The sequence below is a fragment of the Mustela nigripes genome, chromosome 15 (genome assembly GCF_022355385.1).
Source record: "Mustela nigripes isolate SB6536 chromosome 15, MUSNIG.SB6536, whole genome shotgun sequence".
NCBI classification, from domain to species: domain Eukaryota; kingdom Metazoa; phylum Chordata; class Mammalia; order Carnivora; family Mustelidae; genus Mustela; species Mustela nigripes.
Window position 1 is genome coordinate 74,291,713 of NC_081571.1, and position 25,332 is coordinate 74,317,044.

Consider the following 25,332-nt stretch of genomic DNA (forward strand, 5'->3'; position numbering starts at 1 on the left):
CCCGATGCGGGACTCGATCCCAGGACCCTGAGATCATGACCTGAGCCGAAGGCAGCGGCTTAACCACTGAGCCACCCAGGCGCCCTGGAGATATTTCTTCAGGTGTCCTTCATTCTATTAAACTTTATAAAACATTCACTTATCTTAAATTTCAGTCTAAAGTTTATTCTCCTACCAAAGAAATACATGAATGCTGTTTACCCTTTATATGCTATTTTATATTTTATTTCCTTATTTGTTTACTTCACTGCTGAGACATTATATGGTTTGATCATCCATTGTTTATTTAGCTCTACCCAAATGCCTGTTATCTTTGCTCATTTTCCTTTCATCCCTGATTCTTTCTGTTTTTCTTGGAATTTACTCTTCAGAAGTTAGTATGGCTAGTTAACTCAGTGTTTGTTTGCATGAACTGTCCATTTTTCATTCTTTCTTGAAAAATAGTTTCCTGAATATGCAAATCTAGGTTGATAGTAGTCCTCTTCCAGCCAAGTGCTGGAATGTTTGTATATGTTATGTAGCTTTTGAACGGATAGCTCTAATTTTTGTTACTTTGTAGGCACTCTGTTCTTTCTGGCTGCTTTGTAAACCATTTTTATTCATGTACACTTTATAAAGAATAAAATCTAGCTATTTTAATTGTATAGTTTAGTGAATTTTGGTAAATGTAACCGCAGTTAAGATAGAGAGCATTTCTGTCCTGTTTGAAAATGTCCCTTTTCCCACTTTATGTTACCACTGTAATGTAAGTGTTCTAGTTATTCCTTCAAAACACTGAACATCGCCTGTCTTTTTAGTTTCAGTCATTCTAATGGATGTGTAGTTTTATTTCATTGCGATTTAAAATTGTGTTTCCTTTTTAAAAATGTTTTTAAAAAGATTTTCTTTATTTATTTAACAGAGAGAGAGAGAGATCGAGAGAGATCTCAAGTAGGCAGAGAGCCTGATGCGGGTCTTGATCCCAGGATCCTGAGATCATGACCTGAGCTGAAGGCAGGGGCTTAACCCACTGAGCCACCCAGGCACCCCTAAAATTGTGTTTAGTTTATACCAAATACTGTTGAGCATATTTTCACGTGCTTAATGCTGTCACATTCATTAATTTTTTGTAAACTATCTTTTCAAATTTTTGCCCCCCTTTAAATGATTAATAAATAGACTCAATTACTATTATTTTTTGTGCCTTCTAGATTTACCAAATAGTTCATTAAGTAAATGAATTCCATTCGTATGCCACCCCAGCCAGCCCTCTGCAACTTTCCCAGTGTTAACCCTTGGTTTTAGTGTGGCACATTTGTTACAATTAATAAACAGACATTAATACATTATTAACTATAGTCCACAGTTTCCATTGAGTTTCCCTGTTTGTATTGTATAGTTGTGTGTTTTGACAAATGCAGAATGACATGTATCTACCATTATAGTTTCATACGAACTAGTTTGCCCTGTGCTTCACCTTTTCAAGCCTCCTTTCACTACCCCTGACAACCCGTGGCTCCCACTGCTTCCTACACGCTATGCTTTGCCTTTTCCAGAGTGTCCTATAGTTGGAGTCATATAATACATAGCCTTTTCACAAGGGCTTTTTTCATGTAGCTGTATGCATTTAAAAAATTCCTTCATGTCTTTTTGTGGCTTGATAGCTCATTTTTAAAAATTGTTGAATGATATTCCATGGGATGAATACAAGATTGTTTCTCCACTCACCTTTTGAAAGATACCTTGGTTTTTTCTGGCTCTTGGCAGTCATTAATAAAGTTGCTGTAAACATTTTTGTGTGTGGACATAAATTTTCAACTCAGTTCAGTAAATACCTAGGAGTATGACTGCTGGGGCCTTGGGTAAGAAGATTTTGCATACCCCCTGCACCCCCTCTCCCCGTCCCCCCATGGTGAGTAAGCGGTCCTGGTGCTCTCCTGTTGCTCTGCACCCTCCATAGCCTTTGGTATTGTGAATGCTTTGGAATATTAGCCATTCTAATAAGTGCACAGTAGTATTTTGGTTTGATTTGCATTCCCCTGAAGACAAAGATGTTGAGCATCTCTTCATATGCTCATCTTGTATCTTCTCCATAGAAGTGTCTCTTCAAATCTTTTACTGATTTTTTTTTTTTTGATTGGGTTTCTTTATTGTTGAGTTTTAAGAGCTCTCTTTTAGATACAGTTCTTTATCAGATAGGTAGTTTGCAAAAAGTTTTCTCCTAGTCTGTTACTTGGGCCTACATTCTTTTTTCTTTTTTTTTTTTTTCCCAGTTCCATCCACATTTATTGTGCAAGATACAGAAGGACTGGAGCGTAGCTTGTCCCTTCAGCAGACAGTCAGGTCTTGAAGGGGACTTGGACCAGGCAACAAATTTGAACTTAGTTTTGGGAATGGGGAACCACTGAAAAGAGTTAAGAGAAGTAGCATGGGGTGCTTTCTATTTCCGTAAAGATGACTTTGGCCATAGGTTATTAGTGGGTGTGGCAGAGACAAGGTCTGGTCCATTTGGAAAGGCTGTTACAACAGTCTAATACCGAGTAGATCCCGATGAAAGGTCAGCAGGAAGTGGGCCTACATTCTTTTGAGTGTTTTTTGTTTTTGATTTGACAGAGAAATGTATAATTTTAATAAAGCTCAGTTATCAATGTTTTCCTTTTAAGGGTTGTGCTTTTGGTATTGTATCTAAAAACTAATTGTCAAACCCAAGGTCATCTAAATTTTCTCCTATTCATCTTCTAGAACTCTCCCTGTTTCTATATTTGAGTTTAAGGTCTACTGAGTTAACTTCTAAGGATTGTGTGTAGATTCACTTTTTTGTGTATGAATGCCCAGTTCTAGCACCATTTGTTGAAGAGACCATCCTTACTCTGTTGATTGCTTTTGCTCCTTTGTCAGAGATCAGTTGACTGTATTTTTGTGCGTCTGTTTTTAGCCCCTTTATTTTATTCCATTAATTTGTGTGTGCTTTTACCAATACCATGCTGACTGTAGCTTTATAGTAAGTCTTGGAGTAGGGTAATACCAACCTTTTGAAATTGTCACTCTCCTCTAACATTAACTATTCTGGGTCTTTTGCTTTTCTTTATAAATGTTAAAATCAGTTTGTTGATAGCCACAAAATAACTTGCTGAGAGTTTTAGTTGGGATTGTATTGCATCTGTAGATCAGGTTGAGGAGAATTCATAGCCTATACATGGATATTTCTCCATTTATTTAGATCTTCCTTAATTTCATTTGAATTCTGTAGTTTTCTTCATATAGGTACCATACATATTTTGTTAGATTTATGCCTGAGTTTTTTTGGGGGGGAGGGCGGGTGGGTGAGTGCTCATGTATATGATACTGGTTTTTAATTTAATTTTTTTAAAAGTTTTTTTTCCTTAAATTTTATTTATTTATTTGACAGAGAGAGAGAGAGAGAGAGAAAGAGATCACAAGTAAGCAGAGCAGCAGGAGAAAGAAAGAGAGGGGAAAGCAGGCTCCCTGTTGAGCAGAGAGCCCGATGCGGGGCTCAATCCTAGAACCCGAGACCATGACCCGAGCCAAAGGCAGAGGCTTAACCCACTGAGCCACCCAGGCGCCCTGGTTTTCAGTTTTAAAGTTGAAGTTCTCATGTTGGTATATAGGAATGCAGTCACCTTTTGTATGTTGAAGTTCTCATGTTGGTATATAGGAATGCAGTCACCTTTTGTATGTTGACCTTGTATCCAGCAACCTTTTTATAATCCACTTATTAATTCTGGATATTTTTGGTGGTGGTGGTTGTTAGTTCTTTGAAGTTTTCATTATAGAAATCATATTACCTGCTAATGAAGAGTTTTATTTCTTCCGTATGTGTTTATCTGTTTCTTGTCTTATTGCATAAAATAGAACTTGTATAGGACATTGAATAGGAGTGGTAAGAGGGGACATCTTTACCTTGTTCCTCATCTTGGGGGAAAGCATCTAGGTTCTCACCATTAAGTATACGGTTAGGTGTAGGCTTTTTGTAGATGTTCTTTATGAAGCTTAAGAACTCTCCTTGTATTCATAGTTAGCTGAACTCAGTGGGTGTTGAATTTCGTCAAATTGCTTTTTCTCCATTGGCTGATATGGTCATGTCATATTTTTTCTTCTTCAGCCTGTTGATGTGATGGATTATATTAACTGCTTTTTTGAATGTTGAACTAACCTTGCATACTGGGAATAAATCCCACTTAGTCATGGTATAATTCTTTTCTACATTGTTGGTTTTTTTTTCCTTTCAGTTATTTTTATACCTAGGAATCCAAATGTTAATTTTTTAGTGTTTTCTGTTTCTCTCACCATCATCATTTTCTGTTTATTAGAACAGTTTTTAAAGATTTATTTATTTGGGAGAGAGAGAGACATAGCAGGGGAATGGGCAAAGGGAGAGGGAGAGAGAATCCTGAAGCAAAGTCCCTGCTGAGTGTGGATTGTGCCGTGGGGCTTGATCCCAGGACCCTGAGGTCATGACCTGAGCCAAAATCAAGAGTCAGCCACTTATCTGATTGAACCACCCAGGCATTCCAGAAATAATTTCTTTTTTCCTTGAAGTATAGTTGATGATTTTTTTTTAAAATCATTTCCCATACTTACAGTGATTGTAATAGCTGTAATTTATAATAGGTCTTTTAAGGTTCTTCATTTCTGGGTTTGTTTCTATTGACTGTTTTCTTCCTGAGGTGGATTATATTTGACCTCTTGACATGTCTCTCTCTCTCTCTTTTTAAAGTAGTTGCTAAGCCCAACGTGAGGCCCAAACTCATGACCCTGAGGTCAAGAATCACATGCTCTGTGCGCTGAGCCAGCCAGGCATCCCCCTTCCCATCGATCGATCTATCTATCTATCTATCTATCTATCTATCTATTTATTTGAGAGAGAGCGAGTGAGTGAGCGCAGGGGGCGAGATGTGGGGGTAGGAGAAGAAAGTCAGGGGGAGAGGGAAAGAGTCTTAAGCAGACTCCCCCTGGAGCCCAAGGTGGGGCTCTCTGTCTCAACCCTCAAATCACAACCTGAACCGAAACCAAGAGTCATTGCTTAACTGCACCATCTAGGCATCCCCGTGGGTATCTTAATTTTTGATTGGATTGTAAACATTGTGATTATTATCTTGTGTGTTTGGGTTTCGTCATCTTTGAGTAAAGGGTGTTATGGTTTATTTTGTTTAATAGGTCAGTTAATTGATGTTCATAATATGTTTTAGCCTTTTTCTTTTTCTTTCTTTCTTTCTTTTTTTTTTTTCTTAAAGCTTTCTTGGTTTAAGGCAAGCATAGCCTTACCTGGTATTGTGATTCAACAAGTATATGTTAGGCCGTCTCTCTGTACCTTCCATGCTTCCTGTCCTTGAGTTCATAATTCCTATTTCTTTAAACATCTATGGTTTCTTGGTACAATGTAAACTCAATGAATGTTTTAGGTAAGAGAGAGGTGATCTTACGTACGTACGTGTGTGTGTGTGTGTTTGTGTTTGAGGATTCCAATGACTGCAGTATAGTTTGAGGTGACCAGCTGTAGTGATAGGGAGCTGTGTTTGGAGGCTACTGCAGGTGTCCTGTGAAGAGGCAGGTGATGGTAGTTTATATAAGTGTGGTGGTCATGGAGATAAAGAATAGTGAGGAAATTATATTTTTCATAAAGACTTTATAACTTGCATCCTATCCAACAGTTACAGTCCTGGGCATATACTCTAGGAACTCTTACACAGGGTTCCAGGCAACACATTCAGAAGTATTCGTGGGAGCATTGTATGTATGCATCTGAATATCTCTTCATAGTAGAACAGATAATGCTTTGGTTTGTTTGTACAGTGAAATATATTACAGTAGTAAAAATAAAATGATTTGCAGCTACTGAAATTATAAATTAATTCATTTACTTAGTAAGTACCATTTTATGTTCTCTTCTCCAGGAACTCTTAGCCACTAGAGAAACAACAGTGAGGAGAGGCAAAAAGTTGTCATCATTTTTTAAAACTCGTTTTGTTACAAAAAGTGTAAAAATTATATAAAGCAAGAATTACTCATGTTTATTATTTCCTTTGAGTAGAATATAGGATATTCAGTTTCCAAGTGTCGATCTATAGATTGTTTGCTAATTATAAACAGAAAGTGGTATATTTTTCATGAGGAAACTTAATTGGCACCATCTGAATCAAATAATCAAATGTCATCAGGAAATAGACTAATGGACTTTTTTTTTCTTTTTTCTTTGTTTTCTGGTGTCATAAGAATTAGGGTACAGTATCAGTTATGTGATATTTTAATTTTTAATTCTGAATGTGATAACAAGGAAGCAATGAGTTAAATTCAAATTGTGGAATATTGCTTGCAGTAGTCACCTAGGAATTTTCAAAAATACCACTTTCATGAAGGACACCCCTTCCACCTAACCCCTCCCCCACACATACACACAAACTCCAAACCAGAATCGTAAGTGGACTCTTTTACATTGAAGGGGAAAAAGGGAATCTAACAAATGCAATGTGTAATACTTGATTTCCCTGTAACTATAATGTACAGCTTTTATCTGGCAATTTCCTTCCTTATGTCTCAGGAACCGTCTCCCTCTTACCCCAGGTTCTTTTTTTCTCTCTTCTGAGGTTCTATTACCAGATCCTGTTCTGTCCATCTGGAGGACTGTCCTACTCTCTAAAATAGCTTTTGTTTTCTTTTAACTTGTAACCTTTCTTTTGGGAAATAAAGGCCTTACAGTTTTAAGTGTTTTCCAGCTGTTTTTATTTTATTTATTTATTTATTTTTTTTTTTAAAGGTTTTATTTATTTATTTGAGAGAGAAAGAGAGCGCATGAGAGGGGAGAGGGTCAGAGGGAGAAGCAGACTCCCTGCGGAGCTGGGCGCCTGATGTGGGTGGGGCTCAATCCTGGAACTTCAGTAGCATGACCTGAGCCAAAGCCAGTTGCTTGACCGACTGAGCCACCCAGGCACCCTTCCAGCTGCTTTTAAAAGAAGGCAAGGGGCACTTGGGTGGCTCAGTCAGCTGAGCATGTGACTTTTGATTTCTGCTCAGGTCATGATCTCAGGGTCCTGGGATCTAGCCATGTTTCAGACTCCTTGTTCAGTGGGGAGTCTGCTGGAGATTGTCTCTCTCTCTCTCTCTCTCTCCCTTGGCCTCTCCCCCTGCACTTGCATGTAAATCTTTAAAAAAAAAAAGACCAAAAATTTTTATACTTTGTGAAAATTTCTGATTTGCATCACCAAATTAGGAATAGGAAAGGTGAAATACTTCATTTTTTTTTTTAAACTATTTGTCTCTGTCAGTCATTAAGTTCTGAGAAATCTTAATTCAAGAAACCCTAGGTGAAAAACTACATAAAATTCTTTATGACTGTTGTGTCATTAAGGTGTCATTTCGTTTATCAGCTTTGTGTTACCAGGTTATGCTGCCATGTATAGGGACAGATTTTGCTTGAAGCAGGGAGGTTACATAATGTGTCTTGCGTGGGGCAACATGGTGCTATTAGTTGGTCTAAAAAAATTGATCTTTCGGACCTGTATTCTATAACAAAATGAGAGAGTGCTGAAGCCTCTAGACTCTTCCTTTCCTTATCATCTATAGCCAAACATCTGAACTGTCAACAAGTCATGCTGACTCTACCTCTGAACCAATCAGCCTTTGTTTGTCTTTGAGCCGAGTGGGGGTTGCAGCTGGCTTTCCCTTGGAACATGGCAGAAGCTTCCTACTCAGTCTCCCTGTGCCCACCCTTGCCCTTCTACAGTTCAGGCCTTGCAGAGTAGCCAGAGTGAGCTTCAGAAATCCAACATTAGGTTGCTGCCCTCTCCTTAGTAATTTTCCAGCTCATTCCTTCCGTCAGGAGTGTTCCTTCCTCACTGGTCGTCAGAGGGCTGGCTTCAGCTCTGTCAGGCCTCACTTTGAGCTTCCGTCTTACAGAGAAGCCTTCAAGAAGTAACCCTGATTACCCCCAGTCACTTCCTTCTGTTGTTGTCACTGTCCCCATCTTCCATGAAGTATGTGTATTACTGCACAGACGTGTACCGTATGCACGTTCAGGCACATGCGTACTCACGCATCTTTCTCCGCTAGATGGTAAGGGCCATGAGAGCACAGAACTTTCGGAATTGTTCATTTTGTATTCCCCAGAGCCACATCCGTGCTTGGCACATGAAGTGTTTACTGAGTGTATATTTTTGAGTTGATGAACGAAAATGTGGTGGAAAGTGACAAAGAAGATTGCTGCTTTACAGTGGAAAGTAAACCTGCTGATCCCTGGGGGGACGGGAGACCAGAGCTGTCCTCGAGGTCTGAGGACAGAAACGTTAGGAATAGTGCTTTTGGTAACTCGAGTTTCTGTATTTTCTTAAATACTTAATTTTTTTCTCATGTAGTATTTAGTCCATTTCTTTTTGGAAGCAGTAGGTGGAAGGGAAATAAAGACTGGAGATTCCCTGCATGTCGGAGTTGGGTGAATCTCTGGGTGGTCCGGGCGGTGAAGGTCCGGTAGCGCGAGTAGCGGGAGTAGGCGTCCGGGGAGAGGGTGAGAAGCGTGAGGAAGAACTTGCCAACACCACTAGGACCTGAGGTGTCTTTTTTTAAAGCGATCTTTTCATACCAAGAGATTTTTCTCCTTTTAAAAAACTTGAGAATTCTGTTCTGTTTGTTGTAAGGAAGGTGGTTCTGTTTCAAACCTATGACAACTGAAGAACATAAATTAAAGATCTGCATGGTGGACCAAAGTTGAACGCAGGAGTAAGTACTCCGGCAGATAATAAATTGGGACAGAAAACTAGTGGAAATTTTGTGTCTAGACCAAGTAAAGTGAAGGAATGGTGATCGACAACAAATTGATTTTTTCGGATTTTCCAGGAATGTCAACTTTTGGCTGAATCTTTTTTTACCTTTTTCTTCCAGTTCGTGGCACCGCATAACTTATCCCAGTTAGAGTTGCAGAGACGCAATAGGAAATAGGAAAGTAGGGATGAGAGACTGGGCTTTTTGATAGGATTTAACATCATCTGTGTGGAATATTCTTTCCCCTCTCTTCAAATGGCGAGGTCTGGTTTCTCCATGGCAGGGTGGCAACATAAAAATACGTTCTATCTGAAATTTAATGACTGACTTGGCATAAGAAGTTGAGTAGAAAACCTTAGCTTTATATTATTCCCAATTACAGTTTAGAAATTACATTGAGTTGGTGACTATAATGTCACTAGCTTATGCCAGTTTCTTCCTCGCTCCCAGCTGTGTTACATTTGGCCTGTTCCGTCAGAGAATCCTGCTTTCCGGGTTGCATGTATTCACAGGTCTGATGCTACATTGCCTCCTGATGGGGGACCATTTTGTAATTGCCTTATCACACACACTGCCCTGGTGCCTATCAACGTCTCTCTTTTTCTGAACATATAATAGTTTCCCAATGACAAATTACTTTTCGTGTTTTGTTTCTCCGTCTAGTTTCTTGTGACCAAGGACAATTTCACCCAGTCTTATCTCAAACCTCACAAATCACTGTATAGCCCAGGCCCATAGTAAATAACCAAGACGAGATTAATACTGGAATCAGAGTAACTGTAAATTTCCTAATTCTCAGAGGGAACTGAAAACAGAGATAAGGGATTTAGATATCTTACCTCTTGTGGTTTCCTGTTTCCTGCTTATATGGATAAATAGTTTTGGAATGTGAATTGATCTAACTTTTTTTTTGGGGGGGGGCATATGGATCCATTTGTTTAAATTTTTTGTGAAAACGTTTTCTCAGGCATGGCAGTTTCTCATTGTTAGATATTATTTCTTCACTGCTCCAAAACAGGCTAATTCTTCTTTAATGAGTTCAGTCTGATTCCTTTATGTGATGTTCATGGTGAGGCTACAGCTTGGAAGGAGACACGTTCCCTTCTTCTCACTTTCCTGCAGGATCTTGGATGTGTGAGAGGGACAAGCATATTTTCTCTCCAATTTATATTTTAATTCTTTTTCTTCTGCCATCCCATGGATGCTCTCCAGCTGAATTATTTTAATCATTTTTTAAAACCAGGTCCTGCTATTCCTGACTAAAATGTTCAAATCCCACTCATCCTTCATAGCTTCATGTTAACGCTGCTTGCTGTCATATGCTTGCCTTAATCTCTCCTCTGTTACCTTCCTTTGACACCTTTCTCTTGTGAATTTCCAAGGATAGAATTATTGGGTACTTCGCCCTTTTTCCTTCTAGATTCTTAGACTAGCAATGTAAAAAAAGTATGTTAGTCTTTCTTCTCACCGCACTTAGCATTGCTCTGATGTAAACAAAAGCAACGTCAGAATTTTAAAAAGTGAATTAATTATGAAACAGAAAGCAAGTGCCATCCTAACTCAGCTGAAGTTAAGAGTGATATTTATGGGTTGGGGTTAAAGGTCTATGACACTTGGCCCTCTCTTCCTTTTCCTCTAGGATCCTGTAGTTAGAGTGTAGTGCTGTTTGAGCATCACAGGCTGGGAAGAGTCTTTTAAGCACTCACTGATCTTTTTCTTCAGAAAAGATCATCAACAAGTGTCTCGGACGTGAATGTATCCACCTTGTTTTTGGAAAACCTCTAAGCAAAGAGATTTTTTTATAGCCTTTCTTGATAAATTGATGCAGGTGACTCAAGCTGTCAAAATTTTTGCCTTATAATAATCTAAATAGTTATTAATAATTTTATGATTTAATTTTGTTGTTTAAAACTTTAGCTGGAGATAATTTGTTCAGGCCTTACTATGTGTTTTCATCTTACTTGCTAGCGCACACATTCCCTGTCGGATGAGTGGAAATGGTGCAGTGGCCTCTTCACCCGGAACAGCGAGTCCTGGAACTTCTGTTTCCGCCCATAGTACAATAACTGTGTGACTTGATTTCCCCCCACATCATTGTGTCAGTTCTTGCTGATAAAAACTGTAGGGGTTCTCTGTGATTTTTTCAGATAAAAATGCCTCAAATACTGTAAACCATTACTTTTGGAAAAGGGAATTTAATTTGTTGTGCATGCAGACAACACTTTTGGGGAATATTGTATGTGTATGTATATGCTTGATATTATTTAAAAGTTGTTTCTTACCTTTGTTTAACTAATACTGTATCTACTTCTGTTTTTGGAATGTATTGTCAAACAACTTATTTATGTTTCCTTAGCTTTTTATTTCATTACTGGGGAAAATGTTGTATTTATTTGATACAAACAGTCCTTTTCTTTTGGAATGATAACACTCTTGTTTTTAAAATATATATGAGGTCATTACACTGGTGCTATTTTCCTGACTCTAAAAAGGAACTTTTAAATAAATTAGTTATTGTCTTCTGCGTTATTGAACATGTGGTCAGTTGTCATGTTCATGCATCCAGATGATCAAAGTCTGAACTTCTGTCTAATTCTTCCCTGCTGTTAGGCTACCCTGTCATGATCAAGGCCTCAGCAGGTGGTGGTGGGAAAGGCATGCGAATCGCCTGGGATGATGAAGAGACCAGGTGAGGTGCTGTCCAAAATATACTTTTGATGAAAATTGCAGTTACTAGAGTTTTATTAAACTGACAAGTAAACAGATACCAGAAGTGTAATGGGATAATTACAGTAACCCTCTCATTTTTACTCTTTTAGGTGGAAAAAAATAGAAATTATGCTGAAAACTTCCTTGTTCATATTTTGTTGATGATTATTCTGTTATTGAAAGGTTTTTTTTTTTACTTCCTTAAGTATTAACAAAGGATTGTATTTTTGTTTTTACAGTATATTTTTAAAAATTATGGTCATGATTCTATTTTCTAGACAAAAGCTACTAACGTTTGATGCTGTATATTCTGAATGTGGGCAGAGATTTGAAGCAATCACATTTAAAAGGCAGTCATGATTTCATTTGCTTATGTGTTACTCAGTACACCCTTACTTTCCATTGCTTGTCTATAAAAATAGCAAACTACTTTGGTAATTTTTGACTGTGGAATATATTTGAATTTAAATTTGAATTTGAATTTGAAACTACTAAATGTCCTTTATATACAGAGCACTGTGTTGTAAAGGTAGACCACTTTCTTTTAGCATACTGGTTTCAGAAACAAAAGTAACTTTTTAAAAACAGTTTAAAAAGCCCAGTGCATTGTTTACATGATTAGAAAATCATTTTTTGAAAAACTGCCTAGTACAAACAGGTTTTAGGGGATTCTCTTTAGGTTTGTGTTTTTATTAATTTTCACATTTGGCAGAAGAGTTTTTTGTCTTTTTTTTTTTTTTTTTTTTGGCGTGGGGGAAGGGTCGGAGGAGACAAAAAATGACTTAATTATCATGTTATGTTGCCTTTCAGTGCTCTTTCCCTACCCAGAAGTATTGTGGTCTTCCAGATGGTTCTCCTTTCTCCCTTTCCCTTGCTTTTCCGTTCCTCCCCACTCCCCCAGTCTCTCAAAGACAGAGGTCCAGAGCAGTTGGTGCAAAAGTTGTCCAGTACAAACCTAGTTCAGAAATTAGGTTCTCAAGTGAATAAGGTAAAAATGTCCTTGAGGCAATACATTACCCTTTAAAATCTCTTGGGAGGACACCAGGTTGCAGACTTGCTAGAAAATTGTCTCAGAACACCGTTGTTTCTTTGGTTGAGCACCAGAGAAAGTAATCGGTTGTGTTGTGGGGTGGCGAGAGAGGATGTACTACTCTTTAAACCCCAGCCTTACTCTTAGTGACAGTGTAGCAGAGACGGACTGCATGAATTCACTTGTTGCATGGACTGACGATACTTGTTGAGAAGCTGTGTGGCAGTCACTGTTTTTTAGTAGTGCTCCTAAATACAGCAGTGAACGATAAACAAAGTAAGTCTTTGCTCTGTGAAGTTTATACACTAGATCACGAGTTCTTAACCTTTGAGTTCCTAGTCCCATAAAATTCAGAGGAGTTTTATACACCTGGAAGAGAGAAAAAAGGACCTATTTCTTTCACTTGCCTCTAACTGGGATTTACTGTTTCCTTCAATGTAGGCAATGAACTGCAAGAGTAGTAGTATCTTTTTGGAAATTTCTACTGCTTTGGAAATCACATATCTTCAGCAACTGTAATGTGCTAATATATCTCTAAGTAACAGCGATTATTAGATGTGTTGTTGGAGCTTATCATGAGTAAAGAACCCCATCCATATATTATATACCAAATTTGTTTTTAGAAAATAATTTCAATCCTGTATTTCAATATAATTTGTTTTCTGTGCAGTCCTATACATTTTCTTTTTTTTTGTACTGTAAGTTTTGAGAACTTCCTGTGCTGCATGATTAGGCAAAAGTGTTCTATAGAGTAAACACACGGAATGGGAGATAATGCTGTGGCCATCTTTGGAAAAAACGATCTGTTTACTTTAACTTCTGGGTAAGGAAGAATGCTATAGTAAGGATATTAAACACAACTTAATGGTTTTATAGGTGTGTATTTTACAAACCGTAACTTTTTCCTTCTTGTATGGCCCTTTTTGTATGGCACTTACATAGCAATTAAGCTTAGCACTTATTTTTAATTATTCTTCTTGGGATCTTGGGTTTCTTCTCCCTCATTTCTCTACGGCTTACTGTTAGCAACATGTTTTATGGTGAAGATAACTCTTCAGTTTCTGGGCATTGAGATTTGCCGTGCTGCTGTTAACCAATGAATTTTAATGTAGCATTTGGTATTTTCAGAAATCACTGTGTTTACTTATGCAGTGGGCATCTTTTAGGGAGTAAATTTTCTGTCTAAAATATTGTTCTCAATTTGATAAAAGTCACTCTATATCCCCCGTTACTTTGGAAAAGTTGAGAGAATATAGAGTCACCAGTTGTTAACGTGCCATGTTGTATATACTCCTTCCTTTCTCATTTCTTGGCGGGGGGGATTTTTTTTGCATGATCCACAAAAATTTTAGCCTTCTTTGGAAGGAAAGCCTTGTTTGTAGCCAGTAACTGCTTTATTATTTTATTCTGAGGAGTGTGTCCCTCTTGGAACATCTCTTGTATGTGTTTTCAGGAAAGCAGCATCTATGGCTTATCTTGGAATCTAGAACATCTCAAAGACTTAGTTTATTTTTATTTTTTTTAAACAGTGTTTGTTATTGTGTATTAAATTAGGGTGAGAATCAGGAAGGTTGTTGGTGGACTCATGTCTTCATATTAACCTCTGGCTTTCTTTTCCCTATCCGCATTTCAGTGAACTAAGGCTCAATGGAAAATTGACCACGTTTACGTTTTGGAATACCCCTGCTAGCCTTTGCGTCCTTTGAGAGCAGTTTCTGCTTTATTTTTGTATTCCCACCACCTAAATATGCCGCGGGCTCATGGTTTCATGATGAGCAAAAAACTTGTTGAATCAGTGTGTAACTGAGCATAACAAATGTTTTTAAAAAAGTAGTTTTCCATGAGCTCCAAAATATCCTGGTGATCCTTTAGAATGTGATCATTTATTTGGGTGATTGTGATTTTTTTCTCTAGCATTCTTGGTTTAAATGCAACATGAAAGCCCTTAGTCATTACAGCAGAGACAAACTGTAATGAGCTTTGTTTTTTCTTTTTGAATCATCATACCCCATCTAATAAAAAGTTGGTCATATGGTACTGGAAACAATAATTCATTGTGCGTTAGTTTCTTTGAGGTTTGCAGTCTCCAGAGATCTAAAAACTCCATTCCCCTAAATCAAAGAAGTAATAGAGGACTAAGAAAACTTGATACCTTTTCCCTGAGAACTCTGAGAAACGGGAATTGTTGCAATATGTTTTTGAATTTATCTTCTGGTCATTGTTTACTTGCTGTGTTGTATTTTTTAAGCACAAAAACAAATGTGGTGTTTATTTCTAATAATGCCAGTGCTTGCTTCGGCAGCACATATATTTCTAATAATGCCAGATGGAATGTTTGCAAATTAAAAGGTTGGATAAATTTTAATATTGTATTTAAGTATAGATATTTAATCTGAAGATTAAGAAACTTAGTGATATGTAAAAAGAATTAAACTACATTCTGAATATATCAGTGAGTGGACAATAATATACTCCGTTTTAGTTAAGCAAGTGTGCATTTTTAATAGTGAATGAGCCCATTTCATTTGAATTTCATTCAAATTCATAGTATATGAATTTGGTGAGCGTATTTTTAATTATAACAATTTAAATTTTTATAGTTTGGGAAGAAAATGGATAAACCTATAATTATATCCATATTTTTATTTTCAAAAATTGTACTTTTATCTTTTAATGATTAATTTTGAACAATTTCAAGACAAAATTGTAATGATGTATATGGGAATGTGAGGGCTGTTACATTTATGTGTGTATATTTAAAATATCATGAAAAATATCATAAAATGTTCTTGAGGATCCTCCTCTTGTATGTTCATTCTCACTGAGTATTTCCTTAAAATTTTGCCCCAGTCATGCCGTTGGCCAAGTTGGCCCTTTGCATTTTTGTGTACGTATTCTGACTCTTGAGTCAAATGAATATGCATTGAAAAATTTTTTTATTAGTGGAATTTAAATATGTTAGGGGTGAGGAAATGGAATTTTGTGTGGTTTATTAAAAAATCTAATTTTTAACAGTTGGTGAACTAAGTATTGGTATTCCTATTTCATTATATAATGTAGGGTCTGGGAAGTTAAATCATTTACCCCAGGTCACAAAGCTGGTGAGTTTAGGAGTTGTTGGTCAATGAAAGTCAACTTAGTTATTTGTGCATTAAGTGAATTTTTCTTTACTTTGTTCATAAACCAAAATAAATATTTAAGTGCTTTGTTTTCTTTCATATTGAGGGCTGAATTTGCTTTGTTAGTTTGATTGTACCCCCTCCCCCCCTTTTTTTTTTTAATTAGGGATGGCTTTAGATTTTCATCTCAAGAAGCTGCTTCTAGTTTTGGTGATGATAGACTACTAATAGAAAAATTTATCGATAACCCTCGTCATATAGAAATCCAGGTTGGTACATCTTAAGATGCTTTCTTATTATGACTTAAAAAAAATCATTTCTTTATTCCATTTAGAATGATTGTGAATTGTTCTGATATGCTTTAATAACTTCAGAATAGAAAATGTACATGAATTGATTTCTTCCCTTGGGAATCTGGTATACTTCTCATCAAGGTGCCAGAATGTTGGTTAGTGTAAGGGGTGATACAGAAATCCTGCAAAGAAACAGTTCCAAGCTGTCTGGCCAAGCTAAAAGCATAGCATCTAGAGAGAATCCTGCAGTCCCATTCTGAGGCTGGGCCATGACAGGGCTTGCTTCCTTTTTTTTTTTTTTTTTTTTTTTTTGAAGTGCTTGATCTGGACTCCTATCATTTTGATTCACTAGATGTCTGCATGGCTCACTGAGACAGGCATTCTTCTAGGAGCTGCTAGTATAGAGATGAGTAGATAATTTTTTCTATTCAGATTAAGGTTTTAATCTAACTGCTAAAGCAGTTGCGGGGTGTGGATTTTAACAAGACAAAAAATGGTTTTCTGAAATAACACGTGGAAGAAGACAGGGTCTCCTGAAGTTTTCGTTTCTGTTAAGAATATCTTCTGTTCAGAACCTTATGGCTGTGAATTGAATTTAAAATTGATTAAATGTAAACACCAAATTTGAAATCCTCCTGAAGTTTAAGTATTGTTTTACTTATATAGAGAATTTATAGATATACTTATAGAATATATGTATATTCTATGTATAGAATACAGGCATAATAAAAATCTTCAATTTTGTCATTGTGGTTTTTAAAATTAATTATAATTATACATAGCCTTTTAAAAAAAATGTCATTTTATTTGACAGACAGAGATCACAGGCAGACAGGGAGGCAGGCAGAGAGAGGAAGGGAAGCAGGCTCCCTGCTGAGCAGAGAGCCCTACTCAGGGCTCGATCCCAGGACCCCGGGACCATGATCCGAGTGAAAGGCAGAGGCTTTAACCCACTGAGCCACCCAGGCGCCCCTTACATAGCCTTTTTAAAGATTTTATTTATTTATTTGAGAGAGAGAGAGTGAGGGAGAGAGAGCACAAGCTGGCAGGGGGCAAAGGGAGAGGGAGGCACTGACCTCTCTCACCCCCCTCCCCCGGAGCCCAATATGGGGCTTGATCCCAGGACCCTGAGATAATGATCTGAGCTGATGGCTGATGCTTAACTGACTGAGCCACCGAAGTGCCCTAGATATTTTTTATGGGTAGAAAATCTTCATCTAGGGCCTCCAGTTTTCCAGAGTGGGGAAAAAATGTGCAAATATATCTAATCAGCATGTAGTCTTAAAACATTGAATGTAGTGTATTTCTGAAGTTAGTGGGTTTTTTGGTGGTGGTGGTGGTTTTTTGTTTTAGATATTCTGAAGTGAGATATCACATCTCTTCAGTAAAGTCCACAAATCTTAAGAGTACAACTCAGTAAATTCTCATGCACGCATGTATAGCTAGCTGTACAGCAGCCATCCAGATCTGCATATAGCACATTTCTGTGACATCAGAAGATTTCTTCATACAATTTCCCATTCGGTCCCTCCACTTGGCCGCCAAAGTACCTCCTGTTCTAACACTACAGAGTATTTCTGCCTGTATTTAAACTTACATAGATGAAGTCATACAACGTATTTTGGTTATGTCTGACTTGTTTTAGACAACATCATATCTTTGAGATTTTTCCTTGAGGCTGTCTGTTACTGTTAACTCTAAAAAAAATTGCTTGGTGATATTTCATTGTTTGGATACCCTGCAATTTACCCATTTTTCTGTTGGTGGATCATCAGGGTGTTTCCAGCTTTTTGATATTATGAATACATTGTTATGTCTTTTTATGGACGTACACATATTTAAACACCAAATTTGAAAAGTATTATTACTGAGGAGAAGTATTATTGGATTACATGGTAATGTTATGTTTAGGTCTGGTAAAAACTGTATTGCTGTGTGTGTGTGTGTGTGTGTAAAGTATGCTTCCCACCCAGCATGGGGCTGGAATTCATGACCTTGAGATCAAGAAACATGCTTCATTGACTGAGCCAGCCAGGTGCCCCTCTCCTTTATGTTTTGGATATTAACCCTTATTATTAAACAGATAATTTGCAACATCTCCTCCCATTCAGTAGGTTACCTTTTTTCTTGTTGGTGGTTTCCTTTGCTGTGCAAAAGGTTTTTATTTTGGAGTAGTCCCAGTAGTTTATTTTTGCTTTTGTTTCCCTTGCTTTAGGGGACATATCTAGAAAATGTTGCTGTGGTTGATGTCAGGGGAATTACTGCCTATGTGTTCTCTTCTAGGATTTGTATGGTTTCAGGCCTCACATTTAAGTCTTGAATTCATTTGGAGTTTATTTTTGTGTATGCCGTTAGAAAGTGGTCCAGTTCTGTTCTTTTACATGGAACTGTCCAGTTTTTCCAACACCGTTAACCGAAGAGACTATCTTTTCCCCATTGTATAATCTTGTCTCCTTCATCATATTTCTTGGTACTCTCTTCTGTTGATGTATGCGTCTGTTCTTGTGACCATACCATACTGTTTTGATTACTGTAGCTTTGTAGTATATCTTGAAATCTGGGATTGTGATACTTTCAGCTTTGCTCTTAAAATTGCCTTGGCTATTTACGGTCGTTTATGATTCATACAGATTTAAAGATTATTAGTTTTAGGTCTGTGGAGAATGCAGTTGGTATTTTGGTAGAGATTGCATGAAATCTGTAGATGGCTTAGAGTACTATATATATTTAACAATATTCTTTCAGTCCACGAGCATGGAATAGCTGTATATTTGTTTGTGTCATCTTCAGTCTCTTTTATCAGCGTTTTACAGTTTCCTGAGTGCGGGTCTTTCACCTCCTTGGTTAATTTTGTTCCGTGGTATTTTATTCTTCTTAGTGTAATTGTAAATGGAATTGTCTTCTTAATATCTCTTTTTGCTACTTCATTATTGTTTTGAAATGCAACTTATTTCTGTATATTAATTTTGTATTTTGCAACTTTACTGAATAAATAGAGATATAAAAGTGTAGGTGATGAGTAGACTCTTGGGTATTTATTTAAGTCTGTAACTAAGGAGAGATACTTGGGCTGCCCTTTCTGTACGATTGTACAAGCAGAATTAATTTTCCCCTTCTCTGTATTCCCCACCTGTCCCATTGATTTTTATCTTGAATTGTCTGACTTTTTGAATAGACCAAGAAGGCAGTGGAAGGCAGTCAGTAGGTCTTATTCATTTGTTGTTCCCAGCAACCAGGCCATTGTCTTTCACATTATTAATACTCGATAAGCGTTTGTCAGATTGTGTTAAGTAATTATAGATCTACATCAGCTTTTAGTTTATTTTCATTAGCTATCCTATATTATCTAGGTGATAATTTTAAACATACGTGAAAGTGTCTCCTGGTAACTTAAATCGGTAACATAGGTGTTTGCCATACCTGGTCTATGCTTGGAAGTTTTTATTAAATTATTTTCCTCAATTTGCATGTATTTAATTATATCTGAGGGAATTTGTGCTCGTAATAAAGGACATACAATGAAAAGTGAGCATTCTTTTCACCCGTGTTCCAAGTCCCCTGGTCTCTGTCCCTAGAAGCAGGCACTGCTATATCCTGCTTTTTTTTTTTTTTAAACCTATTTTTCACGTGCTGTGTCCTTTCTTATGCTAAGACTGCACTGGTGGTGGCAGTGGCACCACTCTGTGTGGTTTAGCCCGTGTTTCTGCACCTGGGCTCTCCTGGCATTTTGTGGGTTAGATCCAGGGATACTAAATGGCTTGCATTTTGTTATCATGAAGCTTTTTCCAGTAAGCAGTGTATTTGGGAGATTTTTCCACATTGAGGACCTGCACACTGTAAAAAGCTATATTAAAAGTAAAAGAAAACAGAACAAAACTCACGATGGGGGACTGTCTTACTGGCTCAGTCAGTGGAGCATGACTCTTGGTCTTCAGGTTGTGAGTTTAAGCCCACCCTGGGTATAGAGATTACTTAAAAAATAAAATCTTAAAAACAACACAAAACCAATGAGGGATTTAAGTATTAACTTCCCTTACAGGTACTCTTTATATCGTCTAGTCACTCAGTCTGTTTGTTTAGTGGAATAAATCACTGTCAAATTATTTTTGTTCAGGGATGCTTAGGTGGCCCAGTTGGTTAAGTAGCCAATTATTTATTTACTATGATTTTTAAAAATTTATGAGAGAGAATGAGCAGGGGGAGGGGCAGAGGGAGAGTGATAAGCAGACTCTCCGCTGGGCAGGGAACCTGTGTCGGAGTTGGCGGGAGGACTCAGTCCCAAGGTTCTAAGATCATGACCTGAGCCAAAGCCAGATGTTTAACTGACTGAACTCCCAGGGGCCCCATGCAGCTGACTCTTGATTTCTGCTTAGGATCTCAGGGTCCTGGGTTCAACTTTGGGGTCAGGCTCCATGCTCAGTGGGGAGTCGCTTTGAGGATTTTCTCTCCTCCTCACTCTGCCTCTCCACCTCCTTTAAATATCTTTTTAAAGATTCATAAGTGAATCTTTAAGAATACTATTTTCGTTGAATGCTTAGGAAATAACTTTTTTTTTTCTTTTCGTAAGAGAGAGAGAGCTCAAGGAATGGGGCAGTGGGAGAGAGAGAGTCTTATGCAGGTTCCACAGCCACTGGGGACAGTCTTACAACTCTGGGATCTTGACCCAAGCCAAAATCAAGTTGGTTGCTTAACCAGCTGAGCCACCCAGATGACCCCATGACAAGATTTTTTAAAAAAGAATTAGGAGACTAAGTGGACTTTAGGGACTTTAGGAGAAAAGAAATGTAATTCTATATATGAATCTAATATTGTATAGTTAGAAATATTTCTGAGAATTCTTGGTCATCATGGCTTTATTTCTTGGACACACAGTCTGGTTTCGGTTCCTTGTCAACTAGGGTGAAAAGAAGTAGAATAAATTTAGTGTTAAAGTATTTTTTAGTGTTAAAGTGTTTTTTAGGCAGTACTTCATGCAACCACCTTTGAGACTTAAAAATGAAATTGCAACTTTTTGGCATTTCATTACTGCAGTATATTTCTCTTTGCTTGGAATCATTCTTGAGGTTTAGATAGGTTTTATTACTAAAAATTAAATTTACATTCATATGTTAACTACTCATTTTATTGTTCACTATTGTTTACATGATCTTTTTTTGGTTTTATATTTTTAGCACCATATGTAGTACTAAGATGATATATTGCTATTTATAATCCATAAGGAAAAAAAGTGACTTGCATAGAGAAGTTGCATAGCAATTCTCAGTTAAAATTATTGCCTAGGGGCTCTTGGGTGACTCAGTGGGTTAAAGCCTCTGCCTTCCACTCAGGTCATGATCCCGGAATCTTGGGATTGAGCCCAGCATCGGGCTCTCTGCTCAGCATGGGGCTCTCTGCTCAGCAGGGAGCCTGCTCCCCCCTCCTTCTCTCTTGTCTGTCAAATAAATAAATAAATAAAATCTTTAAAAAAAAAAATTGTTGCCTAGCCTTTTGGCTTCTAGAATAGCCTATGAACTTAATATATGCATTCAGTAATATGTAACTCCTCCTTAATCATGAAGATAGAGTAATCTATTCCTAGAAGCAAACATTCTGTGCAAAAATACTAACCAAGAGCATGCTTCAGGGTTACCAGATTTAGCTGATAAGATACATGTTAAATTTGAATTTCAGATAAACAGTATTTTTTTTTTTTAAGTGGAAGCATGTCCTAATAAGTATTTGGGATCTATTTTTATTAAGATTTTTTGTTGTTTATTTGAAATTCAAATTCATGGGTGCCAGGGTGGCTCAGTTGGTTAAGCCTCCAACTTTTGATTTCAGCTCAGGTCAGGATCTCAGCACGGTGAGATTGAGCTCTGTGTCTGGCCCTGTTCTCAGTGGGGAGTGTGCTGGAGATTCTCTCTCTCTCTCCCTCTGCCCTGCCCCCTGCTCATGTGTGCACTCTCTCTAGAAATAAATAAACAAGTCTTTCAAATTCACATTCATCTGTGAATGTCCTGTTATTTTACCTGGCAACTCCAGCTTATTTCTCAGTATTACAAACAGGAAAAATCATAATGTGTTACATGTTAACACCAGACCTTTTGTCAGTTTCTATAACAAAAATAAAGCACAGTAAAAGCATCCTATATAAGAATAGAGTGATATTGGATGTGAATAAAATAGAATTCCCTGATCAACAGATAATTTTGTTAAAAACAAACTGATGTTTGTAATAACACTTAACGGTTTTCCTAAAGCACCACGGATATCTAGAATGTATATTCTCTTTCTCGACACTCCATGTCCTTCGCAAAATTTGTACAATTGCTGTTACATTCCCAATGTGCTGAGTGAAATATCATGTGAGAATTTTTTCCTCAAGTCTTTTTAAAACAGTTTAGTGAGTTTCAGGGTTATAAATAAAGTTTTCTTCTATTAACATCAACCAAAAGAGGAACATAATTGAGAGGTATGTGTGTTCTGGGAGGTTCAAGTGGTAAAAACCAAGGGGTGTTGCACGGTGGAAATGTTAATTGGGCACATTCTCTGGAGGTACGAGTGTGCAGGTGTTCAAACGGTATTGCTCTGCCAGGTTTTAGGTGACAAACACGGGAATGCGCTGTGGCTCAACGAAAGGGAGTGCTCAATTCAGCGAAGAAATCAGAAAGTGGTGGAGGAAGCACCAAGGTAAGTGTTTTCCCTAATGACCGTTCAGAATCGAGTGTTTTGTTTAGTGTACTTCTTTCCCATTTTATTGGCTGAAACTGCTTCAGTAGCGATTCGGTGGGATTGTCTTGGTAGAGTCTATTAGTATTTTTATAATCAAGAATTTGTCACTCGGTCTTCCTCAGTCCTTCAGTGCATGACTGAAGTGCAAGTGAGAGACTGCTTGGGGAAAAAAGGAGGGTTTGTTAGAGGAGAGAGTTGGGTGGATAGCCAGCTATGACTTCCATGAGCTTCTAGGTAGTTGGGACCCTGCTGGTGTTTCTGGGCTTGCCGAATGTCTGGGGATACATGCCTTCTAGGATCTTCTGTTGGTGAAGGCTTCATAAAATTGATTCTGAAGTTTTGAATTTATCCTACCTTCAAAGCATGGATTTTAGGAATTCCCTGATTTATCAGTTTTGAGTTCTTCTCCAAGTTACCTTTAGACTGTGTTTAGTGTAGCAATTTCATGGAAGTTCATTTCTAACGTGATGCTAGGTTGATATTTGTATATATTGTAGTTGGCTCTGCATTCTTAAAAGTCCCCCAGTTGAATCTACGTTGTTATTTTTAATAATCAGGTGATAAGGAGGGTAGCCAGTTGTAACTTAGTCATACCAGTGTGCCTTGATATGTATGTATAATATCTATAAAGAGTAGGTGTGAATATGAGTGAGTTTTTAAATTATAGGGTAATGGTCCAAAGCAAGCCCTGCCTTAATTATATTGGGTTTTAAACATACAGTATGGTGTGGTAGTTTTAAAACATGGTTCCCAAGTTTTTTGCCACTTCTCTTGATGAAGAGCGGAGGTTTGGATCTTTGTGTACCCTCCCTTTATTCTGTGCTCTGAGAATACACTGCATGGGAGTGATGCTTTGTGCAGGCCTTAGGAAGCTGCCAGCTTCCATTTCCTGCCTCTTGGGGAACTCAGCTTGAAATCCAGTCACTGGGCGATGAAGAACAGCCCACTGCATCGTACGTGGGGCATGACCCTACCTCATGGCCCAACACCAGGACGGCAAGGAAAGGAAGAAGAAAAGGCAAAAGGAATGTTCTACTTGTATGTTTAAGGAAGGGCCCCAGAACCTACAAGTGCTGATTGCTTGGTGGTGATCTGAAGTTAGGGACTTCGCTAGGGAAGTTGGGAAATGTCTTTTCAAAATGAAGTAACCTTGTACTCTGCTAAAATTCTAGTTGTGTGGAAGCAGGGTACATTGCTGGTGGAACAGGATTATCTCTGACACACCACTTCCGTAGTTTTGTGTCCTTTTCTTATTCCGTCCAATGTAATTAACTTTTTCTTTTTAAACCCATCAGGTTTTACCTGCTATAAAAATCTTTCACAGATTGGGAACCTTGAACTATTATTTTGTTTCCTCTCTCTTCCTCTAGAAATAAAGTCTTTCATACAAACTTATCTATTAATGGAGAGAAAAAGAGGAAACTTTAAAGCAGTAGGAACAAAAACAAAAAACAAACCCCCAAATGAGAACTGGTCATTAATAGTGACTTGTTAGGTATTTGTATATTACTATTTGTAAAATCTTAAATAAGTGGAATATTCAGTTTTCAGTTTCTAGAATAGGAATTTACTGCTGTGTTTTGAGTGCTGTGATGAGGTTGCTTACAGCTCTGAGTGTTACTAGCAGAGTTTAAGACAAGAGAAAGGACAAGATCAGATAGTACAAAAATAATTTACTCCACTGTCTTTGAGATTCTCCAAATGTTATGATGTTAATTTTGGGGTTGGTTCATTCGTTCTTTCTTTCTTTTTTTTTTTTTTTTGGGTATTAATTTTGTCAGTTATCATTGAAATGTTATCTATGCCTATATCCATTAGGTTGATGCAGAACTGTTGTTTATGATAGGTAAATAGGATTCAGAATACCTAAGTTCAGTGGTTAATTCTAAACACCAAAAGGGACACAGTTAGGAGGTGCACTTCCCACTCGTGTAATATTCATGCCTCCTCCTCCCCCAGTTCAACCTGAAATCTATTCAGGGTTCTAGATCTAGCCAGCAGTTTATGAAAAATAGAAATATAATGCAGATGTTAAAATGGTGTGCAACTCTGGGGTTGAACCCAAATTGTGAGAAATGAGAGGAAAAGGAGCAGATCCGTATCTTAGTTCTAAGGGGATGAGAACATTCAAGTTAAAAGAACTGTAAAGATGTAAGAATAAATAAGCGAATGGAGTGGCTGGACCTTATTTGAGTTCTGACTCAATGATATTACCTGAAAAAAATGGAAATGATTAGGGAGATTTGAATGCTAACTGGATATTAAATGCCATTAAGAAGTTCTAGCTAATTAGAAACGGATATGGAAGTTTCTGTAGATGAAATGATATCTAATTTGGGATTTGATTTAAAATAAAATTTGTAAAAAAAAAAAAAACCAAAAAACAAAAAATAGGTGGGCCTGGTTAAAAAGAAGATGTGTGGTGTAGACAAGGCCGGCTGTGTATTAATAATTGTTCCACATGGGAACCAGGTGCATAGAAGTTCATTGTACTCTTCCATAATAAAGATTTTATAAAAACCACCTAAACCTTGACCCATAAGGTTTAATCCATGAAGAGAAAAGTAATCAATGTTCTATTTCTTAGAGCCTTTCTTGCATAGAAGCAAAATATGTGAAAATATACAAATATTCTTTTTTTTTTTTAGGGTTTATTGAAGACATTTGAGCTTTTTTTGCCTGTTGGAGGGTAATTTTGATATCGTGAAGCCAGAGTTTT

The 25,332-nt window shown here is 37.4% G+C and overlaps 1 protein-coding gene and 1 long non-coding RNA gene across 3 annotated transcripts in view; both read left to right on the plus strand.

Annotated features, from left to right (window-relative positions):
* The window catches only part of LOC132002881 (uncharacterized), a 12,384-nt gene extending 1,109 nt beyond the window's left edge, over positions 1–11,275 (plus strand). The window contains exon 2 of the long non-coding RNA XR_009400054.1: positions 10,720–11,275. This is a non-coding gene — a long non-coding RNA (uncharacterized LOC132002881). The remainder of the gene's footprint in view (positions 1–10,719) is intronic.
* The window catches only part of PCCA (propionyl-CoA carboxylase subunit alpha), a 413,253-nt gene that overhangs the window by 150,035 nt on the left and 237,886 nt on the right, over positions 1–25,332 (plus strand). For both annotated transcript variants that reach the window (XM_059378122.1, XM_059378121.1), the window contains 3 exons: positions 11,362–11,440; positions 15,776–15,878; positions 22,477–22,571. In XM_059378122.1, the coding sequence (XP_059234105.1) occupies positions 11,362–11,440; positions 15,776–15,878; positions 22,477–22,571 (277 nt within the window). The remainder of the gene's footprint in view (positions 1–11,361; positions 11,441–15,775; positions 15,879–22,476; positions 22,572–25,332) is intronic.